This window comes from Polypterus senegalus, chromosome 3, assembly GCF_016835505.1.
Source record: "Polypterus senegalus isolate Bchr_013 chromosome 3, ASM1683550v1, whole genome shotgun sequence".
Classification (NCBI taxonomy): Eukaryota; Metazoa; Chordata; class Cladistia; order Polypteriformes; family Polypteridae; genus Polypterus; species Polypterus senegalus.
Window position 1 is genome coordinate 14,042,274 of NC_053156.1, and position 22,800 is coordinate 14,065,073.

Below are 22,800 nucleotides of genomic sequence, written 5' to 3' on the forward strand. Positions count from 1 at the left end.
ACACACGCAGAGCAGGTTAGAGATTATGGAAGCAGTAAAATTCGAAAGTCTCAAAAACCTGATAGTAAAAATCACATTAGCACAAACAGATTAAAATTATTACTCGGTGAAATGACGGAACGGCGAAAAGAGATCGAATATATTGTTCAAATTTAAACTTTTGAAGTCGGAGACGTGTAGATCATCTAATTCGTGTTGCCATCAAAGTAGTGTTTCTTCCGCGAGAATGAAAAGATTTGTAGTTTGGTGAAAGTGAAATCCACATACGTGAACAACAGAGATGTGAAGGTGCTGGCACGTAGCACAGGCTGGGGGGTTGGCGAGCGAAGTGAGCAGGGGGGTGAAGCCCCCTAGTATCATAATACATTGTTGCAGTAGTTTGTAGATTGGACGTATTAGAAGTTCAGTTCCCATGAAAATAACAATCTGTTAAAATTGTACATCGGCTTACCCATACGCGAGCGGCAAAGTCGTGAAATGGCTGGCGCATAAGCACCTGACCGGAGGTTGGCAAGCGGAAGTGAGCAGGGGGCTTTGCCGCCTAGTAAAAAAAAAAAAAATAGAGAGAAAGAGCGCAAATAAGCAGGCTTAATAGTCATTGGAAAGGCTGTGATGCCAAAAAAGAAGGTTGAAGAAATGTCGAGTCTGACCACACTGAGGCGTCGCCCTCTGTTGAACGGGAATGAATTTCTCGGCATCTTGCAGTGTTATGGCAGGTCGAACATTTGCCGTGTTCCCTAAGTAAAAAAAAAAAAATGCAATCCTAGTAATCTGGTTAATGTGCAATTTTAAAATTGAGGTCTGACTCCACGAATACCCCTAAATTCTTTATTTGTGCCATGACTTGTATTGCTAAGAGATCAAGTTTATTTCTAAGACCTTTGCTATTTGCATTTTTGCCAACAACGAAGATTTCTGTTTTGCCTTTCTTTACCTTGAGGGAATTCCTAGTCATGGCGGCACGGTGGCGCAGTGGGTAGCGCTGCTGCCTCGCAGTAAGGAGTCTTGGGTCCTCCTCCCTGCGTGGAGTTTGCATGTTCTCCCCGTGTCTGCGTGGGTTTCCTCCCACAGTCCAAAGACATGCAGGTTATGTGCATTGGCGATTCTACATTGTCCCTAGTGTGTGCTCGGTGTGTGTATGTGCCCTTCGGTGGGTTGGCACCCAGCCTGGGGTTTGTTCCTGCCCTGCGCCCTGTGCTTCCTGGGATTGGCTCCAGCAGACCCCTGTGTTAGCACAATGACTGAATTCCTAGTCATTCATTTAGAAATACACGACATTGGATCAGCGCAGTGTTGGCAGGTCCGTAGTTTTAATGCCCAGTTGGAATCTTTTTTTTTTTTTTATTGTGTTTGTTGGGGGGAAAAAAAAAGGAATTTCATGGGATTTTTTTCAAGTAAAGTGTGGTATTTTGGGCTCTTTTTCGAAATCGCTTCTCTCTCTCTGGCATGCTTTTCACCCATTGGAAGGGGGTCCCCCCTTTCCTGCAGTTTGGACCTTAATATGTACTCAGGGCCATCTTAACGCATGGGCATGCTGGGCAGTTAGCTGGGGGCCGCCATGCTAATCTATGTATGTTGTGACTTGCTGACTGGTTGTGCAGCTGCACTGCTTTGCCCGGGGGGCCTATAATGCTGTTAAGACGGTCCTGTACGTACTCACAAATCTCTTTAGAAGGTACACACTGATTCAGTCACTCTCGAGTCTCCGAGGGGGGTCCCAGCCCCCTGCCCTCTGCTGTGTCAGATATTGGGCAAGTTTCTTGTGACACTATGGGGTTTTTGAAATGCTGTGAATGTTTTTAGGACATGGCAGCCTTGGATGAGAGGGTCCTAAGATACTGTAGATAAGTAAAGCTGCATGTCATCTGCATAACTGGTAGTTCACCCGGTGTTTTTAGATAAGCGACCGACGGAGCAGTGGGTCTGGACTCGAGACCCCCGTAACAGACGACCAAGTACTCTGTGGTGCTGCCAGTTAGCAGCAGTTGTATCGTCACACGTACAGGAGGTAGTAAAATCCTTACTTGCATGTCTAAACGTGCAACGCATTGCTGTTCTTCAAGGCCACACCGTGGATTTGAATACTGAACTCCATGTTATCTCTATTATAAAAAAAAATAAACCTTGTAAGGATGGAAGGAGATGAGATGGGATGGGATTTTTTCAGAGAGACACATCCTGCGCGACCAAGAGATGTAACCACGCCTGGGGCCGGAAATAAAAGACAAAGAGCAGATGACAAAGTAGAACGTCGTAAAGAATTAAAAAATGATACACATGCAGTGCGTGAAAGTATGAAAATTCGAAAGTCTCAAAAAACTGATAGTAAAGATCGCATTAGCACAAGCAAACAGAAATTATTACTCGGTGAAAAAACAGAACAGTGAATAGAGATTAAATCTGAACAATATCTTCAAACTTTAAGTCCGAGACTTGTAGGTCGTCGAATTCGTGTTGCCTCCCAATGAAGAGGCGTATCCGCGAGAATTAAAAAGATTTGTTGTTTGGGGAAAGTGAAATCCCGCACGAGAAAATTTCAAGACCCACCACCAAACAAGACTTTATGCAAAGAGTTTTGGAAAAGTCCTGCCTACATAACCACGCACACGGTCCAACCATTTGTCATTTATGCGATTGCTGTTGTCCGACACAGTTCATGTAGAGAGAAAGAAGCGATACTCACTCACGGGCAGTTCTACGTTGTGTTGTCACGATGAAAGTCCAAACACGGAATCAAAATTCAATGCGATATTGATGAAAAGTGAAAAGCGAAAAGAGATTGAATATATGGACATAGGTGATATGACAGAAGTGCGCCATGCGAGATGCAGATCACGTGGATGGCAAGAGGAGGTAAAAACAAAAAACTATTTCGAAGGGTTTCGAAGGAGCGACCGTGTCTCCTTGGGGTGCGTTCAGCCACCCTCTTCACAACGCCACCGGCAGAGACGCCAATTGGTTTGCCGTGTACCGCTTGGGTGGGGGGTTTCGTGGCAAGCAAAGCGAAGCCCCCTAGTTTTTTAGAAAACACAAATCAGCTCGCCTGATGTACCCGTTACACCCCTCCATGTCCGTTATCTTACATTAGAACGTTTACGATGAGTACAGGCCTTTGATCCCAACAAGTTCAACAATCCTACCTCACCTAATTTCTCCAAAATACGAGGGACGTTCAAAAAGTTTCCGCACATGTTTTGTTAAATTCTGTTTATTAAGAACTAGCAGGAGTGCCCGGCGTTGCCCGGGAATCTTTAACCTACAATTTCCCAAATGAAAGAAACAGAACATAGAAAAAGAACAAACAGTTTTGTGATTCACATTTTACTGTAAGTTCCTCCACTCTGCTGTGGCGTTTCAGACGCCCTTGAAATAGACTTTTTTTTGTAGCATCTGAAGTGGACCTGCCAATTCTACGTCTTTTTTTCGGTGGCATGGGCATATTAGCGAAAAGTAGGACAATTATAATGTGTTACGTACGGAATAAGCACCACAGTGGGATGAATTTACGTTATTTACAATACGTCGGAAAGCGAACAAATAGTACCAGTCAGGCAGAAAGAGTAACACTGAAATCGTACTGTGAGTCGGAAAGCCAGTGAGAAAGAGTAACACTTAAACCGTACTGGGAAAAATGGTGGGGAGGGGTGCTGTGTTCCTAAGGAGCGTCTGTGTTGAACCGTGCTGCCATCTAATGGACGTTGGCGATGGTAACTACAGAGAGAAGTGACATACAACCGCTGCTGCGTGGGGGAAGGATGGTGTGTTTTTAAGGCGAGTGCCTATTCAAACGTGCTTGCATATAACGGACGTTGGCGAATGAAATACAGCACTATCGGTGCGTGTGGGAGTGTGACGTGCAGAAACGCAGGTGTGTCAGCCGGTCACACCTTCTGGGTCGTTCACGTTTTACATCCATACGGCAGTTCGCCTTCACCCAATCAAAGCTCTTGGCCTTCTCGTACTTGGACTCTTGCGCCATCTCTTGGCAGTTTAAATAAACATGGGTAAAGAGCGACGCACGGGACCAAACATGCTGCTAGATGGCGCCGCGATGAACGTCTTTTGCCACGGGTGTGCCGAAGTTGTGTCGGTTAAAAGGTGCCCTGTGCTTCACCACGAACATTTTTCCCAACCAAACATACCCCATGACCTCCTCCTGGTCACAAAGGAGCCCCATGCCCAAGTCTGGTGGCGATCGGACGCCTGGTGCAGATTTGTATGGCGGACAAACAAACATACATACGTACACACACATACATACATCGACTCTGATTTATATATTAGATTTCAAAAACAAATGACGTCACTTTCCACATAGTCGCCTTCCTTTTGTGATGCAATTTTCCCAGCGTCGTACCCATTTTTTAATGCCATCAGAAAAAAATGTTTTTGGTTGAGCCGCGTAGCCACTGATGCACCGCTGATTTCACATCATCATCACATGGCTGTCGCTGGACGTCCGGAGCGCTCTGCTTCCCTCACGCTAGTACGGCCATTTTCGAACATATCAATCCACTCATAGACGTGTCTACGAGAGAGAACTTTATCCCCGTACTGAGCACACGTGTGGAGTCCCAGCACACCTTCTGCCCACATGAAGCGTATGTCAGAACGTTGTTGGTGTAATTTGATAAGATTCATAGCCATCTTCAGCACAGGGTGAAAACTCTGATACTAAACTGCAAGGGCAGCTGGCCTGCCAACCAGCACTAGTCACATGACCCTCTCAGACACACCCATTTACTAACTTCTCAGCAGAAAAAGTAGGGGTGCGTATGGAGTGTGGAGCCATGAAAGAAATGATAATTTAATGCATATCCAGAATATTAGAGATACACTAAAATGAAGCTCTGAGTACGCCACGTTACAATAAAGAGTTTTTATCAGTTTGTTAAAGTGACTACCGTATCAGCCTGGTGAATTTTTATTGGTCAGCTATTCAGATTTCAGGTGCCTAACAGCAGAAGGCCACCCGACTAACCACTTCTTTTAAGTTTAGCTTTTGACCCTCATTTGAAGATCAGAGGTTACGATTTGGAGTGTAAGGTGAGAGGCATTCTGGGATATAAGATGGAGAAGATTATTGAAGGCTTTATAACTTTAAAGTCGAGTTTATTTGTTCCATTGTCCGTGTGGATTATTTTGTTTTCTTGTGTCACGGTGTATTCTATCATGTAGTGACCACAGCTGCAGTCCCTTGCGGTTCATTGAATGCGCCCGTGCTGGTGAGCTCTCCCATGTCTGGTGCTTTTTTGCTGATTCTGATTTTCTGGCTTTTTGTGACCCTTTTGCTTTGTTGTTTGACTTCACCTCTTTTGGGACTCCGATTGGTTGGGATTGCCTTTTATGTTTACATTGATACCTTGGTATACGTCCGCTTTGGAATAAGTCCAACCTGGTATACATCCCGTTTGGACGTGAAACATTTTGCTTGGTATACGACCTTTGTTTGAGATACGACTCACGTGCTAGAACACCGTGCGCTACCCTTGTTTACCTCTCTCGAAACAAAACCACGACTGCCCACAAGCGTCTGTATACGTTATAACTCTCTGTCAATTTTCACGTAATTTTGTGTTTTTTTGCGTAAATTTGAATTGGTTGTTGAAAAGTATGAAGCTGGCATGCGTATCCGGGACTTGGCTGCTGCATACTGTATGCCGAGAACGACGGTATCTACGATTGTGAAAAACAAAGACGTTATTAAAAAGTAAAGTGAGGTTAAATTTTCATTTATTTCATCTAATTGCTTTTGCATTTATGTATTTCAGTATTAAGCAGTGTTTAAATTATTTTATACAACCCCATCAATGTATAATATGCCAGTAACAATAGTTTTTTTTTTCATGGGGACGGATTAATCATTTTGCCTTTATTTCTTATGGGAAAAATTTGTTTGGTATACGTCCTGTTTGGTATAAGTCAAAGGATCTGCGGCCTCATGTATAAACGGTGCGCACACACAGAAATGTCACGTAAGCCCGTTTTCACGTTCAAATCGCGATGTATAAAACCTACACTTGGCGTAAAGCCACGCACATTTCCACGGTACCTCATGCCTTGTCGTACGCAAGTTCTGTGCTCAGTTTTGCAGACTGGCGGCACCCAGCGTCAAAGCAGTGCTACTGTTCCTGTGTGGTTACTCTTTACTTTCCTGACGCTGCTTTATAAATACACTGAAACTAACCACATATTGTTTATTAGTTTAATGCATCTGATTGTTATTAACTTGTAACAATATAATGGTCCACAGAATGGCCAAACTATTCCAAATACCATAACTGCTTTAGCGTTGTTACTCTCACTTCTCCTTCTCCTTCTTCTTCTACTTCTTCTTCTTTCAGCTCCTCCCGTGTTAGGAGTTGCCACAGCAGATCATCTTTTTCCATATTCCTCTCACTGCACCACTCGGAGTATTTATATCGCTGTATCTGAGTGGGGAATCAAAGATCTACAGAAGCTGAGAAAGAGAATTATCAGTATACAACATCAAGCACACGCTGCCTCAGCCATGATGTCTATTGAACTGCTCTCATATGACAAACGCTTCAGAGCCTTTCCCGTACGGACCTTGTGGTTCACAAAGAGTTTCTTCCCAAGAACTCTAAACGCAGTCAGTCAGTCCATCAGGTGCTCCTTGTAGATCTGTTAGGACTTATAAGTACAATCACCTCACTGTGAACTTCCACTACAGTTATAATATTACAAACCTGCGCCACTTTATAAAGCGCGTATTTACATGTGATGACGATATCATTTTTAAGATGAAATGCAGCAAAATATGTTGGTTATATTATACAGATAAAACTTTAACTTCATTTAAATAATCTGTATTGTTAATAATTAAACATATGAGGACACGTTGCCGCAGTCCTAGCAAGTTCACGGATTGTTTCTACCTCGTGCTGTATTCTTACTGGGACTGGCGTGACACTGGAAGGATAGACGGATAGAATAATTAAACACGTACTACGAAGGTATTTCAATGTTTTGAAGATTGAAAATTTTGAAGAATCGTCGTCGTAAGCTTACAGATGGCTTAACGTCTATTACAGAGCTGATTGTTTGGCGATTGGGTATTTGAAGACAGAAAAGGAAGGACAGGAATTGGAGGTTAGTACGTTTGAAAGAGACAGGACTGCTGCAATAATTTCATCGAAGGTCGCGCACAATCACTGCGCCATCAAGTTAATAACGTGCTTTAACTCCTATCGTCATGAAAAATACATCACGTATACATCTCAGTATTTTAGTTATTCAGAGAGCTGTAATATCACAAATGTAATGGACTCTGTGTGTCCAGTCGGAGGAAGAGAGCCGGTTTAAGAAGCAAGTAGTGATTCACACACACAGAGCACACAGACGATCAAATACAAAACAAAGCATTTAACGTGCTACTTTAATTACGATGTGATTTGAGAAACTGGTTAATTAAACGATTTTAAGATGAAGTTTATGATGTTCTACTTTAATGACAATATAAACTACGTGATTAAAGTGGAAATGTCGAGATTAAAGTTGACATTTTCGAGCTTTTTCCCCACCGTGTGCCTTTTTTTTTTCTCTGTACCCTAATAAGCTTTCATATGAAACTCAGACGGTGGGCTACGACTCGCCTTTTCACGCCGACTTTGATATGTGACAGCTTCTTTTTTTATTTCAATCACTGTGCGACTTTGAACTTGAGCTTTCGAGTTTCTCCAACACGCTATGTCACTCAATCAACTTCCTTTTGTTGATTATACCACGGTTTAAACCAACAAATAGTACGTTTTTCTTTGCCTCCACTTGGTAATCGCTGAAATTCTTCTATTTTCCCCCGTGCCTTTTCCATTATCTTTTCACAGAAGGCTGAGCTTAAGGGCGATTTATATTGATTTGCATATTCGTAGAGGTGTAATTCTGAGAGGAGTTGGGGCGGGACAGGAGGCGCGTGCACGAGCGTTACTTTTCACGCTGATCAAGATTTGAGGAGCGAAAGAACGTGGAAGTTTGCGTACGCACAGATTCCTGCATCTGGATTTTTCTGTGCATACGCACATTCCTGCTTTTGTGCTTACATCATGTTCTAATGTGAGTTCTAAGCATGGCGTTATACATGAGGCCCCTGGAAAGGATTAATTAAAAACCCCTTATCAAGCGGGGTCATTTTTGCTAAATCGCTTGTAATTCGACCTCTCCAAATTAGAATCATTGCTGTTATTGAACTATCTGGAGTATAAACACATGTTTGGTCTCTTTGTAAAGGTAACATTCTCTAGTTTCACCCTTAGTAGTCAGAATCACTGTAGGTGTGACTGATCAAAAGTTATGCACATTAGAACTCACAAAAAAAACGAATTTTTTTTGTTCTCGCCTAAGTTTTTTTATGAAAATAAAGGAAAATAAAGCTGCAGTAGGTAGGTGGGGACAGAAACACACTATGTACCAACAGAATAACTTGTTGACTACTCACATTTCAAATTTGAAAAGAATACCTGTAAAATGACATTTTTTACACCAGTTTTTATGTGGGCATGTCCAGGTGCTTTTTAGAGGGACCATTATCCACATTTTGGAACGTATGTGAAAAGTGTAATAACTTTTGAATGCTTCAACCCACAGATATCAATGAGGGCTCTACTGAAAGCTTACACCTAAAGGAATCTATATCTACACACAGTGTCACTCTATTAGTTATGGAAATTCATGTTCCATAATAAAAACAATAAAAAATACACATTTCTATGTAAAAATAGTCAATACAAGTCTTATGGGCCAAAAATATATTTATATTTTTTACTTTTTTTTTTATAAAATGCACACAAACTATATATATTTCTTTTACAAACTGTTACAACACAGCTCAGCGTTTTTCCATGTGCCACTTGATGGCAGCAATCACTAGCAAGCAGAAAGCACAAAGGCGTGGCACATGTCGCTCTCTGCCATTAGACGTCTCCTGGGCGGTTGAATACTTTCAACGCGTACATGCATCTATTATTTAATCGAGCGTTTATTTACGTTTAAACTTCTACTTTTATTCATATTTAAAATGCGAAAAAACTTGGCAAAATCACAATAAACAACCACGCACCAACTCTGCAGACTGGCACAAATGCCACCTTCACGCAGCTCCGATCGTTTTGTTTACAAGTTAGTATGGCAAGTTACATATCAAAATGCTCGGCTGCTCATTGGCTGTAAGTTTTGAGTGTCAGTCACAGTGTCCAATCAAACTGGTAGATTCTACCAGAGTTTGGAGCTATACGTCATCCTTCAAGCTGGCTGTGACACTGGTTGGCTATACGAGGTGCCAGTCAACCCCAGACCCGTCGTAATTGGCCAACTTAGGTGTCGATCAGAAGCTAACACTTCCGTGTTTCATGCGGTAGCATGGTTATCGCCGACAGAAACAAATTACGTCTGATATGAGCAATAGAAATGAAAAAAAATTACGCAGCTAGTCTCAAGTTATGAAACGTTTTCTGGAGTTTTTGTCCCTTTGAGAATATATCGTGCGTTTTGGACCTAAATCGTTTTACTGGATTATATTCGCTGGAGCCTTACGGACAGAATGGGATCAATACTGCTCGGAAATATTGATGTTTGACTTGCAGGGGGTCTTCAAAGGTAGGGAAAGTCAACTCTTAAAAGTATGTACTTCTCTGTAAAAAAGGCTTTAGTGTCAGTGCTGTGGTTGTTGTGTGTCAAAATGGTTTATATCATCGGAAAGACGAGACTTTGAAGTTTCATTTGATGGGTAGGGTGTCGAGATGCATGGCAGATGGGCATGCACACATTACTGTAACGTTTTTAAAACGCTGTTATGTCCCGGGATCGGCACGTGTGCGCGTTAAGAGGTTGGACGTATACCGAGGTACCACTGTAATTTGTTTTTTTTGTGCCCCTTGGTGCTTTCTGTTAACTTCTATCCAACATTACCACTAAATAAATGAAGTGGATACCCTAAAGCAGTGTTTCTCTACTCTTTTGGGTCGCATGCTCCCGCCGGTGTGTTGCAGGTTGCTGTTCTTTATAATGGCAGTGGGTTGGGGTCGGTCGATTGCCCTCTCAGTCCCCCTGCGCTGATAATCATGCTGCAGTCACCAAGGTGGGGGACGTCTGTAGTGGTTGTGCTTCAGTCACCAAGGAAGACACCAAATCCTCTTGTGAAGACTGTGGTATGGCGGGTCCATGGCTTCAAAAATAAAAAAATCGGGCCAAAATGAAATCCATAAAGCCGTGTCACTCTCCGTGGGTGCGATTGCACGACAGCGGGGAGTTAGTGAGGTAGTTGGGGTGAGTCGTTCTCAATTGCTTCATTGGCTTCCTGCGCCGTGTGATTAAGGCACTGCGCCCACGGAGACGTGAGTATATATACTGGCCGGCACAAAAGGAGAGGGGAGGAATCAAAGAATTGGAAAAAGATTGAAAGGAAAGAAAGAGGTTAAAAGACGTGAAAGGCAGTCTTGGAAGGACGATCTGGGGCCCCGTGAAGGAGCGTTAGCTGTGGCGCTCTAGGGTCTGGTTCGTCCCACTGAATATTCGAGTAGAGTGTGGCAAGCAAGGCAGGTGCCCTCCCTAGGCGTCCGAGGTGTGACAACACGAGTGCAAAGGAAGAAGGGAGGAGAGCCGACCTCGGACGGTCTGGTTGCGATGTCCGGGGGCAGCCAAGATGGGGGTCGGCAGAAAGGAGTTTGTGGCTGCCGAGTCTCCGCCGGCTACGTGAGCAATGAGAAAGCGAAGGAGATGGGCTGAGATCGGGAGGAGTTAGTCTGCTTTTTAACAGATTTATTTATTGATTTTTATCCCCACTTTCCACAATGATTTTATGGATTTATTTATGTACTGTTTTTTTGGTTTTACCTTTGTTTTTGACACCATCCTCTGGCATCATTTGAGAATTGTCCTCATTTGTCAGCTCATCTCGGTCATAACTATCGACGGTGTGGGTTCAGCAGACTCCCATGTGGGAAGAGGGAGTCTGTAGGGGACTGGCATCGTCACAAAGACACTCACTTGGGGGGAGTAAAAAGTGGGTGACTACATCAAAAAGTTCTGATGTGCTTAACAAAGGGAACGTATGGTAACATCGGACAACATGTGTGCAGCTGGGAAGATGGAAACCTTTGGCCTCAACTGTTATCTGTTTTATTCTTGTTTGCTTTCCTCGAAGATCTTTGTCTTGAACGCACTCGAAAAGTGAGAGTTTATGTGAATGACTGTCATCTTACTGAGCCCCCCGCGGACCCTCGGAATGTGGCCTGCCTGTTTGCCTGGTTTACAGGGCGTCTCGCCTCAGCTCACAGTTTGCAGTGTTTGATTTTAATTCTTTATTTTTTTTTTTTTCTTCTCTGTACCTTTGCAGTCAGAGTCTGGAAGTGGACCACCTGGTCAGCCCTCACCTTTCCCCGGCGCTCCTCCACTGATGCCACCTCCATTTGTAAGGCTCCCAAGGTTCTTTTATTCTGCCGCGATGTCAAGTGGATTTGGGTGGGCCAGGGGATTCTGGTTTTTAGTTTTTTTTTACTTTACCTGCTTTAGTACCATACATAGCTTAACAGTGAATATCCTTTTCTGCCTTTCGGACAGATGCCCCCTCCTGGTATACCCCCACCCTTCCCACCAATGGCTATGCCCCCATTGGGTCAGCGATCTCCTGCGCTTCCACCAGTTCCCCCTGGAATAATGCCTCCTGGAATGATACCCCCAATGAACAGCCCTCCACCAATAGGACAGGTAAGAGAGGGGATGCACTGAATCCTCCATGCCGTTATTACTCTGCCAGCATGGCGCCAGTTGTTGTTTGTTGTCCTTGTTCATTTTGCAAGGTGGCATGCCTGATGTTTGTTTCATGCCTGCCTGCCATGCCTGTTGATGTTTGTGTCCTTGTATCTCCTCTTAGATGCCAAGCATGCTTCCCCCTATGATTCCTGGGATGGTTGTGCCAGGTCTCCCACCTTCAACGGTAAGCCAGACCCCACACCTCTCCAAGTCCTTCCTGCAACCTGTAAGCTGTTGAGATAACGTTGCCCTTTTTCTTCACAGCAGGGATCGGCTTCTGGCAGTGACACTGTGACATGTGAGTGCCACTTTGGTCTTCTTAAACGCGTATCGGGAGCTTGGGTTTTAGGGGTCTTGTTCTTCTAATGTGACCAATAACTTTTCTGCATCCTGTCTTCTTCCCAGCACCTCCTGGCCAAGCTGCTCCAGTAAGTTAATAACTGTAATAAAGTCCCAGGATCCTCCATTCTTGTATTTATTCGTCTTTGCTTCACATTCAGTGTTGATCTTTCCAGTTTCTTTTTTTCAGATCTCCAGTCCGGCACTCATAGTCCAGCAGACGGCAGCCGGTAGTGACCCTTCTGTCCTGGACACCCAAAGAAAGGTGAGTTTCTGGTTGGGCCAGGATCAGGCACCACAGAGAGCGAGAGAGGTGATTTTTACTGATAAATAAGATGTTCACAAGTTGATTATATTGAATGACTTCTGTCCTTGTTAACTGTTAGCTTTAGCGCTCATAGAAGGCATTTTAAATAAAACCTGTTGATCTGTGCCCCAGTCCCGCTGCTACTTAGCACAAGGTTAAGTATTGATTAGAGAACCAGTATTTATTTTGTAAACAGAAAGGTGACGGTACATATATGTTGGGTTTGGATCAACTTTGAGGTACTCTGAAGGTATATAACGGCCGACAAACGTAATAATAATAATCTCGAGACGAGACTATACTATTGCTAAGAGATTTTTTCAAGCCCCGCCCTCCTCTCCACCATTTCCGGTTCACGGCCCACGCCCGCGGTCCTCTCACCTCTCATTTGTGTGAATGATTTTGTCAGACACAGTTCCTGCACTCTCAGCTCTTATAAATTTTTACGTTTTCCTCACTTGAAGTTCCCAATTAAAGAAGACGTATTATGTCCAAATCTTATTGACGAATTTCATCACGAAGGGTTATCAACAGAAGAAATGAGTACACGGGCAATCCTAGCACCGAGAAACGATGAAGTCAAACGAATTAACGGGAAAATTGTCGATCGGTTACACGGCAAATTAGTTAAATGTGTATCAATAGACTCTGCTGAAACAGTTGGTGGTGAAGGTGCGGAAGATGAAAACATCAACTTACAATATCATGAAGAATATCTACAACCGTTAACACAGTACGGTCTTCCACCGGCCGAATTACTGTTGAAAGAAGGACGTATCGTAATGTAATTGCGTAATTTATGTCTGAATGAGGGGCTATGCCAGCATTTCTCAACCTTTACGTATTTGTGACCCGAGTTTCCATAACAGTTTTAATCGTGCCCCCCTAACGTTTTTTTGAAAGGAGCCCACTAATACCAATTTGTTCTGTTTTAATTAATGATATATCATAGATGCGTATTTTATTATACCTACTTAACTTTTATTGACATTTATCTAACTCTATATTTATTGTTCTAGTATCAAAATGTAGTTTAAGTTCATTTGTTTTGGTTTCAATAGATTGTATTTTTCATATTTTCGATTCTTGTTTTCTTTTTTTCACATCTTCGGGCCCCCACAGATTGAGAACCACTGGGCTATGCAATAAGATAAGATTAGTTGTATTGAAAATTGGTCAAAAGTTTCTGACATGTCAAATTTTAACAGGCGACAAGAAAGGTAATGTACAGTAGTACATCTAACATGAGACACCAAAGGAGATCTTGATATGCCATTTGTATTAAAACGTTTACAGTCGCCCGTTAGAATAGCTTTTGGTGTGACAAAATTACAAATCACAGGGACAAACGATCGAAAAGGTCGTTTTATTTATTAGAGAGAAGGAAATGATATTCACTCACATGTAGTTATACGTTGTGTTGTCACGATGTAACTACAAACACTGAATCAAAATTTACTGCGATACTGACAAAGTTCATTCCAAATATTGTTATCCTGAAGTTTTACAGTAAAAGCGTAAGTTTAAAAAGTATGTGCGTGTTCATTTCAAAGCCAAACAGAACAAAAACGTATAATGCAACAAATACCTCGAACGCAACGTGAAATGTAATTCTCTTTCAATTTATTACGTTTTACTATTTTTTACTATGGTAAATTATATATATCAATCAATCAACCAACATTTATTTATATAGCACATATTCATACAAAAAAGTGCTTTACAAAATGAATAGAAAAATAGAAGACACAATAAAAAATAAACATAAGTCCACATTAATTAACATAGAATAAGTGAGGTCCGATGGCCAGGGTGGACAGAAAAAGCAAAAAAAAAAACAAACTCCAAAGGCTGGAGAAAAAAAATAATAATGTAAATAAAGTTACTTCTATTATGTATATGGAACAATTCCCATGAAAATAACAATCTGTTTAAATTGGACAATTTTAGGGTAACGTAGCATTCATCTTAAAGAAATAGCATAAAGGGTTAATAAATGTGGTCAAGTGAACAACAAAAAGTACACTGAGATATAAGCTTTGGTTTAGGAAAACTACTGAGATGGTCAAGTAAATAAAGAATGGACCAGAAGAAAGGTTGATGTAACATACAAAATGTACTGAAGGATGACTAAGACATGACTAAGAAATCAGCAGATTAGAATGGACACTTGTTATATGCACAGAAATTTCAAGGGTGGTGGCTCATCTCAAAAGGTATAAGAAGAACCAGAATATAATATAATATACTTTCATTCTATATAAATATTTGGGTATAAACCAACGAACCAACCAGAGTAAAATGTATGCATTGATTGCCACTGTTTGTAAATTCAGCAGTTTCTAAAATGAACCTCTATCCTTTGTTTCTCTGACCATTCTGACCAGGCTGTAACAGATTGCTTTTGAAGAATGCTGCCTCCAAGGCATTTGTGTGAGGAGTCATTAAAAGATGCAATGAACAGCTTTACTCCAGCCTGATTACTGAATTGTCCTATTAGAGGATGTTAATTTTTTTTAATAAGATGTTAAATTTCGACCACAGCATCCGCTTCCCGATTACGTGGCAGAGCCGCGAAGTGACTAGCGCATAGCGCCTGCCAAGCGAGTAGGGGGCAGAGCGCCCTAGTAATAATAATAATAACACTTTCAATTTATATTGCGTTTTTCTCACTACTCAACTCCATGCAGGGAGGACACAGGACAGGAACCCATCTTCTCCAGAGTGGCAGGCCGCAGCTCTGCCACAGTGCCACCTACATCCTAGCGTTGCATGTTTTTGTTTATTTTGATTTCTAGTACTCTATGGTGGGCTGGCGCCCTGCCCGGGGTTTGTTTCCTGCCTTGCGCCCTGTGTTGGCTGGGATTGGCTCCAGCAGACCCCCTTGACCCTGTAGTTAGGATATAGCGGGTTGGATAATGGATGGATGGATTTCTATCAATCAATCAATCAACATTTATTTATATAGCACATATTCATACAAAAAAATGTAGCTCAAAGTGCTTTACAAAATGAATAGAAAAATAGAAGACACGATAAAAAATAAACATAAGTCAGCATTAATTAACATAGAATAAGTAAGGTCCGATGGCCAGAAAAAACAAAAACAAAAAAGTGGCCAACATCTTCTAAAATATGTACCATTATCACTCACCCTTTAAAAACCTTGCCTTCGAAGATTCACCTGTGTCTGCGCCGTCCCGCTGCTGTTCCTGATGGTTTGATGATCACTCAGATCCCTGAAGCCTATGAAAAAACTCGTAATCCCGGCCCACCTTAAATTCTTTCGCTTCTCTCCATTAGCGTGTTTTGTTTTGCAAATGCATCGATCAGCACAAGCAGCAAGCAGCCTGCTATCCCATCCTCCCCACCGCCGGAGCTGAGTCCATCGGAAAATTCTCACAACTCAAGTCTGTTTATCTGCGTTTGAGGTGTCTGGAGTTGTATAGGTTAAATAATATCTCGTTGTTTGGAATACATGCATTTCATGTGTGTTCCATGTCTACAACAATCTGTGTAAGTGTAGGATGACAGGTACTACGGAGCACATAGCTAAAACAGAAAATTTTTCAATCTCACTATTATAGAAAATATCTTGGAAGGTTGGACGGAGACGAGACGTGATCTTCTCAGAGAGACACGGTCACATCCCGCGAGATGAGTCTGTGTGTCAAGAGATTTAGCCACACCCTGGGCCGGAAATAAAAGACAAAAGAGTAGATGACAAAGTAGAACGTCGTAAAGAATTCAAAAACGTTGGTGTGATACACATGCAGAGCAGGTTAGAGATAATGAAAGTACTAAAATTCGAAACTCTCAAAAAAAAATGATAGTAAGAATTGCATTAGCGCAAACAAACGGAAATTATTACTCTGTGAAATAACGGATCAGCAATAAGAGATCGAATATATTGTTCGGATTTAAACTTTAGGTCGGAGACTTGTAGATCATCTAATTTGTGTTGCCATCAGGGAAAAGTTGTGTTTTTTCCCAATGAAGAGGTGTATCTGTGAGAATTAAAAGATTTGTTGTTTGGTGAAAGTGAAATCCCGCGAGAGAAAATTTCAAGCACGCACACGGTTCAGTCATTTCTCATTTGTGTGAATGCTATTGTCAGACACATTTCTTGTAGAGGCAAAGAAATGAGATTTTGTCACGAGCAGTTATACGTTGCGTTGTCGTGATGTAATTTCCAAACATGGAATCAAAATTCAATGCGATATTGATGAAAAGGTAAAAGCAGGAAGAGACTGAGTGTATGACAGAAGTGTGCCGAGTGAGATGTAGATCATGTGGCACGGCAGCAGCAAGCCAGCAGCTGACTGAGCAAAGAGGAGGTAAAAACCCAAAAAACCATTTGTTTCCAATTCTATCACCGTTTAAGATGGGGTGTCGGAGTAGCGACCGAGTCTCCTTGGGGTTACGGTTAAGGTGTGAAGACTTTAGTCCAAATGTGCGCTTTTATTCAAGAACATAACCAAAGAAAAAAAATAATTTGATGTACATGTTGCGGTCAATGAGTTACAATCCCAAGCTCAAATGTCAATCGACAGAAAGTTGATGTGTCGTCTTGAATGGTGCAGAGATAAGAACTGCCGCTTTTTAACCCAAAGGTTCCAGGATTGAGTACGGGGGCTTGTGGTGTTATGGGTCCACAGCTCTCTCAGCAAAGGCCAGTTTTAGTTAAATGAATAACCACCCCGCTCGCGGATTAGCGGGGGGACGTGGTGGCTGTAGCGGATCTCAGGGCGATCTGCGATGTGGGCGTTTCTCACCTAAGTGCACAGGTGAGAGAGTCCCCACATCTGTGATTGTTCCTGAGGCTGCTAATGTGCTGTAGCTGCTATGCCCTCTCAATATATAGAAGCGTGAGTTAGATAGAAGAGGAGGAAGAAAAAAGGAAAGAGAAAAAGAAGAGAAGCAAACGGAGGTTGCAGGAGGAAGCAGGAAGCGAGCGAGAGCAGGCTCATGGCAGCTAAACAGGCAGCCTGGGTGTTTGGCCGACACCCGGGGGAGTAGTAGATGTGGTCGCTAGATGAAGGACGGGAGTGACCGGCAGGTGGGGTGACTCTCCGTGGGAGAGTCGGGACTTGGGACGTGGTGTCCCCAGCGTGAGAGCCTTGTTCACGGGGGAATTCCCAAGTCACTGTCAGAAGGAGCCGACCGGAGCCAAGGATCGGGAAGGCAACTGACAGCAGGAGCAGGCACTGAGAAGGTCAGCTGCAGAGAGAGCGTCTCGCCTGTTGCAAGGCCCAAACGGGAGAAGCAGGTGAGACGCTAGTGTGGAAGAAGCACCAGGCTTATTGATTTTAAGGACTGCTTCCAGCATTGTTTTAACCTCCATGATTGTCACTTTTCGTTTTATTGGATTATTTATTTAATGAAGACATTGAACCACTGCACTATACTTAACTTTGAACACTGTTTTGTTTTGTTGTTTTAAATAAAAGCACTTTGCACTTTTTACATCATCCCCTCGCTATGTTGTTGCCTCACTGTCTAGCTCATCTTGGTTATAACTATCGACGGTGTTGTGTTCAAGTGCTCCCGAACAGCAGATGGGAGCATGGAGCTGAACCCGCATCGTCACAGTGCTCCGCGTTTTGATCAGTGAGCTGCTATTATTACTATTACTATAATATAATTGATTTGAGTCGGTAACACCCGCTGTAAATTTTGGCTACTTGTAAAAGTTACCGCTTTTTACATTATTCAGTTTTATTCTGTTAGTGACGTTCGCGTGGTACAACGAACTTGCCTCTCCCTCTCTGAGTTGATGGCGATTTATCTCCATTCTTTTCACGAGAGCAGCGATGCCCACAGTTGGTATTGTGGCTGACGTCTGCTCAGAACTATTTGCTGTACTGCCAATCAAATATACGATGTTTCATTAACCGCTATCAGTCTACCATGCGGCATTTGCGTTTTAACAACACGTGTGGAAAACGACACATTTGATGCGATTTAGGACATCTGCAGCGTTTTGTTGAGAACTGCATTTTAAGTTCCAACCCAAGGACAAAGACTTTCCGAGACTGTGGTCATAAAGCTTAAGGAGTTGTGTCTGGACAAAGGCGGGACCGGATTCTTCACAGCGCTTTCGCTGAAACACAACTGTGCTTGGCACCATAACGTAAAATAGGACTTCCACCTGCAGCAGAAGTACGCGAGCAATTCGCCACGCTATTGTTTAGATCTGGCAGCGTCGTGCTGACGGTGTATGCGCCCAAAAAGAAGAAGCCTCTGATTTCAGTCTGTGACAGCCGGTGTAAAGTTTTGCTACCTGTAAAAGATGTCGATCTATAAGCAGACACACAAACGCTGGTGAATCATGTCTTCCTGGTATCTTGTTGTCACTTGAATTTTTTGTTATTCAGTTTTATTCTTGAATTAACTCTTTTAGGGCTAATTTTTTTTTTCTTATCTCCCAGGGCTGAATATTTTTCCAAAAACTAACATTTTTTAAAAAAGAACACAAAGCAATTGTTTAACATATCAAATCAACAACAAATATTCACTTTTGACAAATATTACTGTCTTGCATGTTGTATGAGCCTGCATACTCTATGATTTCACATAAATTTTACACAGCAAAGTCTGATGTCGCTCAAAGCAGCCAGTTTCAGTCATTGCCACATTGCACTGCTTACAATACGTGTTGCTTTGGTGCCTACTTTTCAATTGTCTGTTTCTTCACTTTCTCACACATATTGTTAGTGTGTACTGTAGAGAGACAAGTCACCCTACCTGTTTGTCTCGTCTGACGGTAGCTGAAAAGCAGCATCAGGAGAGAGCAGCCTGAAGTACAGCAGCTGGTGATCTGTCGTTTCCAACAGCAAGCCATGCCGTCTTGTGAAGTCCAGTACCCAGATCGGCTCTCAACGGATCAACGTCTGTGTATTTATCCCACGCGAACCTTGCCGTAGATGCATCGGCTGCGTGAAGGCGCTCAACTGGCAGCAGATCTGCTGGCACGCCATCGGCTGGTGTTTGATCAGCTGATGCTGGCTTCTCACTCTCTTGCTCGATCTCCTGATCACTGTCAATAAAATCTGATTCTGAAAAATCAGAGTCCGACTCCGCGATAATGCGCAAAACATTGTCTGCCGAGTGTTTCCTTTTCTGCACTCGCTTCGCTCCCTTGTCACATGTCGATGCCATCTTGCCATGGTTTACATTTTGCAACTCACCCACACGCTAGGATTAGTTGCCGAGTCAACGAGTCTAGCATTCCTCCAAGCACAGAGGGAATGTCTGTGACGTGACAGTGAGATTTGTCGCCATTAACAGCTGATTATCGCCCTCTATCCCTGGATGTCGACAAAAGTCGACATCCGGCCTAAAAGAGTTAAAGTATTTATTTTATATTCCAGTATTCACTTGAATGAGATCGAATCGCACGCACACACGCACATTCATACATGAAAACATCACTATTTGAAAGTGCGATGCCATTTGCGTTTTTTTTTTTCCCTGATCTTGCCTGTACTGTAAGACGTCTCTCTGCATTTTCTGTATCACTTGACAGCACTTAGGATTGTTTAAGTCTCACAACCGTAATCTTTCGATAGTAGTTTTAATTTCATTTTCTGTTCACGGTAATAACCTTGGTGCGACGGGACCTTGTTTTCATTTACGTCTCGTCTCCGTTCTCGAATGCAGACATGCCTGTGGACAGAGCACAAGGCGCCAGACGGCAGGACGTACTTCTACAACTCGGAGACAAAGCAGTCCACCTGGGAGAAGCCAGATGAGCTGAAATCCAAAGTGGAGGTATGTGCTGCGTCTTGTTGTCTGTCCGGCCTTGAGTCGCAATGTCCGTTACTTTACTGGAATGCTGAGCTGGTTCTTAGAGGGGCAGTATCGTCCACCTGGCAAAAACCTTTCGGTATTGGTGGTCGTGGTGTGGAGTACGTGTAACAAAATGAGTGTGAGGCCGCTGAAATACAGCCACATCGTCTTGTGATTACTCGCGCAAAATGGCCAGAGCAGCCGCTATACTGGCTGGTGGTGCTTTGTGCTTCAAAAACTCAAATCTATGCTTTGAAATCTCAACGGTTCAGAATTTCTTGAGGAAAAGGGTAAACATTGTGGGAGAAAAATTTTGACTTGAACACAAAATAGTCCACAGGAATCTTATCTCTCTATTATATAAAAAAAATCCTGCGACTAGACGAGACTTTTTGGAAGATTTTTTCAAGTCCCGAGATGAGACTTTGGCCATGAGATTTTTTCAAGCCCCGCCCTCCTCTCAACCATATTCAACCACGCCCACAGTAATTCCACCTCTCATTCGTGTGAATGCTTTCGTCAGTCACAGTTTCTGCTCTCACAGCGCTTATAAATTTTTACATTTTCCCAATAAAAGAAGACGTATTATGTCCAAATCTTACTGAAGAATTTCATCCCAAAGGTTATCAACAGAAGAAATGAGTACGCGGGCAATCCTAGCACCGGGAAACAATGAAGTCAAACGAATGAACGTGAAAATTGTTGGATCGATTACACGGCACAATTGGTTAAATGCGTATCAGTTGGTGGCGATGGTGAGGAAGATGAAAACGTTGTGAACGCTGGCCCCGGCACAGACAGACGGACAACATTTTTGCACCCAACACACTCTTTATTTACACTATTTACAAAGTAGTCCAAATCACGTGCACTCACAACCCCAGTGCCCTTGGCACTGAATCCCCCAAAGTCCAGAGCCCACAGTCTCTGTGCCTTTGTTCCTGGCCGCCTCCTGTCCTCTCTCCAGCTCCGTCATACTGCCTCCCGACTTCCACCACTGACTGGAGGGAGGCGGCCCCTTTTATGGGAAGCCGGATGGGCTCCAGCTGCTTCCCGGCACTTAACGGTGGCCACACCCCCGGAAACCATCCGTGTCTCCCCGGTAGTCTTCCCCGGCACTTCCTGGTGTGGCGGAAGTGCCAGGCTCCCGGGATAAACAGGCACTGGGGCGCCGCCTGGCAGTGGCCACGGGTCCCTACAGGGCTGGGCTTCAAAGCCCCCTACCCGAGGCCCCTGCATAACCAGGACGGACGCCCCCACTCGGTCTGGAGGAGGCACACGTCCTCCTCTGGTCCTCTAAGGCGCCCCGGCCGGGCTCCAGCCCCGGCCGAGGACCACACGGGATAAACCGGCATCGGGGCGCCGCCTGGCGGTGACCACGGGCCCCTACAGGGTAGGGCTTCCATGCCCTTGACCCGTGGCTCCCAACAGAACCAGGACAGACGCCCCCTCGCGGTCTGGAGGAGGCACAAGCCCTCCTCACGTCCTCCTGGGCGTCCCGGCCGGGGACCACAACGTCAACTTACAATATCCTGTAGAATATCTGCAACTGTTAACACCGTGCGGTCTTTCTTAATTTATGTCTGAGTGATGGGCTATGCAACAGGACAAGATTAGTTGTACTGAAAATCGGTCAAACAATTCTGACCTGTCAAATTTTAACAGGCGACAAGAAAGGTCATGTAGTCCATCTAACATGAGACACCAAAGGAGATCTCGATATGCCATTCGTATTAAAACGTTTACAGTTTCCCGTTAGAAAGACAATTAACAAATCTCAGAGCGAAACATTCGAAAAAGTTGGTTTGCTTATTATAGAGAAAGAAACAAAATCCTCTCACGGGCAGTTATACCGTTGCGTTGTCACGATAAAAACTACAAACACGGAATCCAAATTCAATGCGATATTGACGAAAAGTTAATTCAAAATATTGTTTGTACTGAAGTTTTGCAGTAAAAGTGTAAGTTTAAAAAGAATTTGCATGTCAGTTTCAAAGCCGAACAGAACAAAAGTGTATACAGTGATCCCTCCTCGATCGCGGGGGTTGCATTCCAGGACCCCCTCGTCATTATGAACACTCACATTCATAGAATTCATGTCAGAACTGGCTGGTTATTAATACCTTCACAAATTCTGGGTTTTGTAAGCATATTGGTTAAGCAGACATCAGTACTTCTCAAAACTACCTGCTTGTGCCAGTCGTCCTAACCGGACTTACAGCTGTCATTTGTCAGTCTCCCTGGCAGTCGCTCTCTCTCAGCTGAATTGCATGGATTTGTGAAATAACGTTACATTGGCACAAATAATCTTCTTGCTACGATGGTCACCAAAGCACACCCTAGGACAGTTTTCACACATTTTTATTACCGTATCTACTCGCGTTTTAAGTTCTCCCGTGGATAAGTCGGGGCTTGATTTTGCCATATAATTTCCAGTATTTTATAACGTCCTCGTGTAAGTTGAATGTGGAAAACTCACGCTATTGGTTCAAGAGATTATAATATGCTAACGTCCACCTGAGTACTCAAGAAAAAAAAAAAAAATACGGACACAGTAGAGAAAAACAAAAGTATATGCCGAGAATAAAGTCGAAGGG

At 43.2% G+C, this 22,800-nt stretch overlaps 1 protein-coding gene across 4 annotated transcripts in view; it reads left to right on the forward strand.

Annotated features, from left to right (window-relative positions):
* Positions 1-22,800, forward strand: part of LOC120524858 (pre-mRNA-processing factor 40 homolog B-like) — a 124,777-nt gene that overhangs the window by 10,578 nt on the left and 91,399 nt on the right. For 3 of the 4 annotated variants that reach the window (XM_039746654.1, XM_039746656.1, XM_039746657.1), the window contains exons 2-8: positions 11,351-11,425; positions 11,575-11,721; positions 11,888-11,950; positions 12,031-12,064; positions 12,172-12,194; positions 12,296-12,370; positions 20,075-20,185. In XM_039746654.1, the coding sequence (XP_039602588.1) occupies positions 11,351-11,425; positions 11,575-11,721; positions 11,888-11,950; positions 12,031-12,064; positions 12,172-12,194; positions 12,296-12,370; positions 20,075-20,185 (528 nt within the window). The remainder of the gene's footprint in view (positions 1-11,350; positions 11,426-11,574; positions 11,722-11,887; positions 11,951-12,030; positions 12,065-12,171; positions 12,195-12,295; positions 12,371-20,074; positions 20,186-22,800) is intronic. The other variant, XM_039746655.1, reaches the window with a different exon arrangement.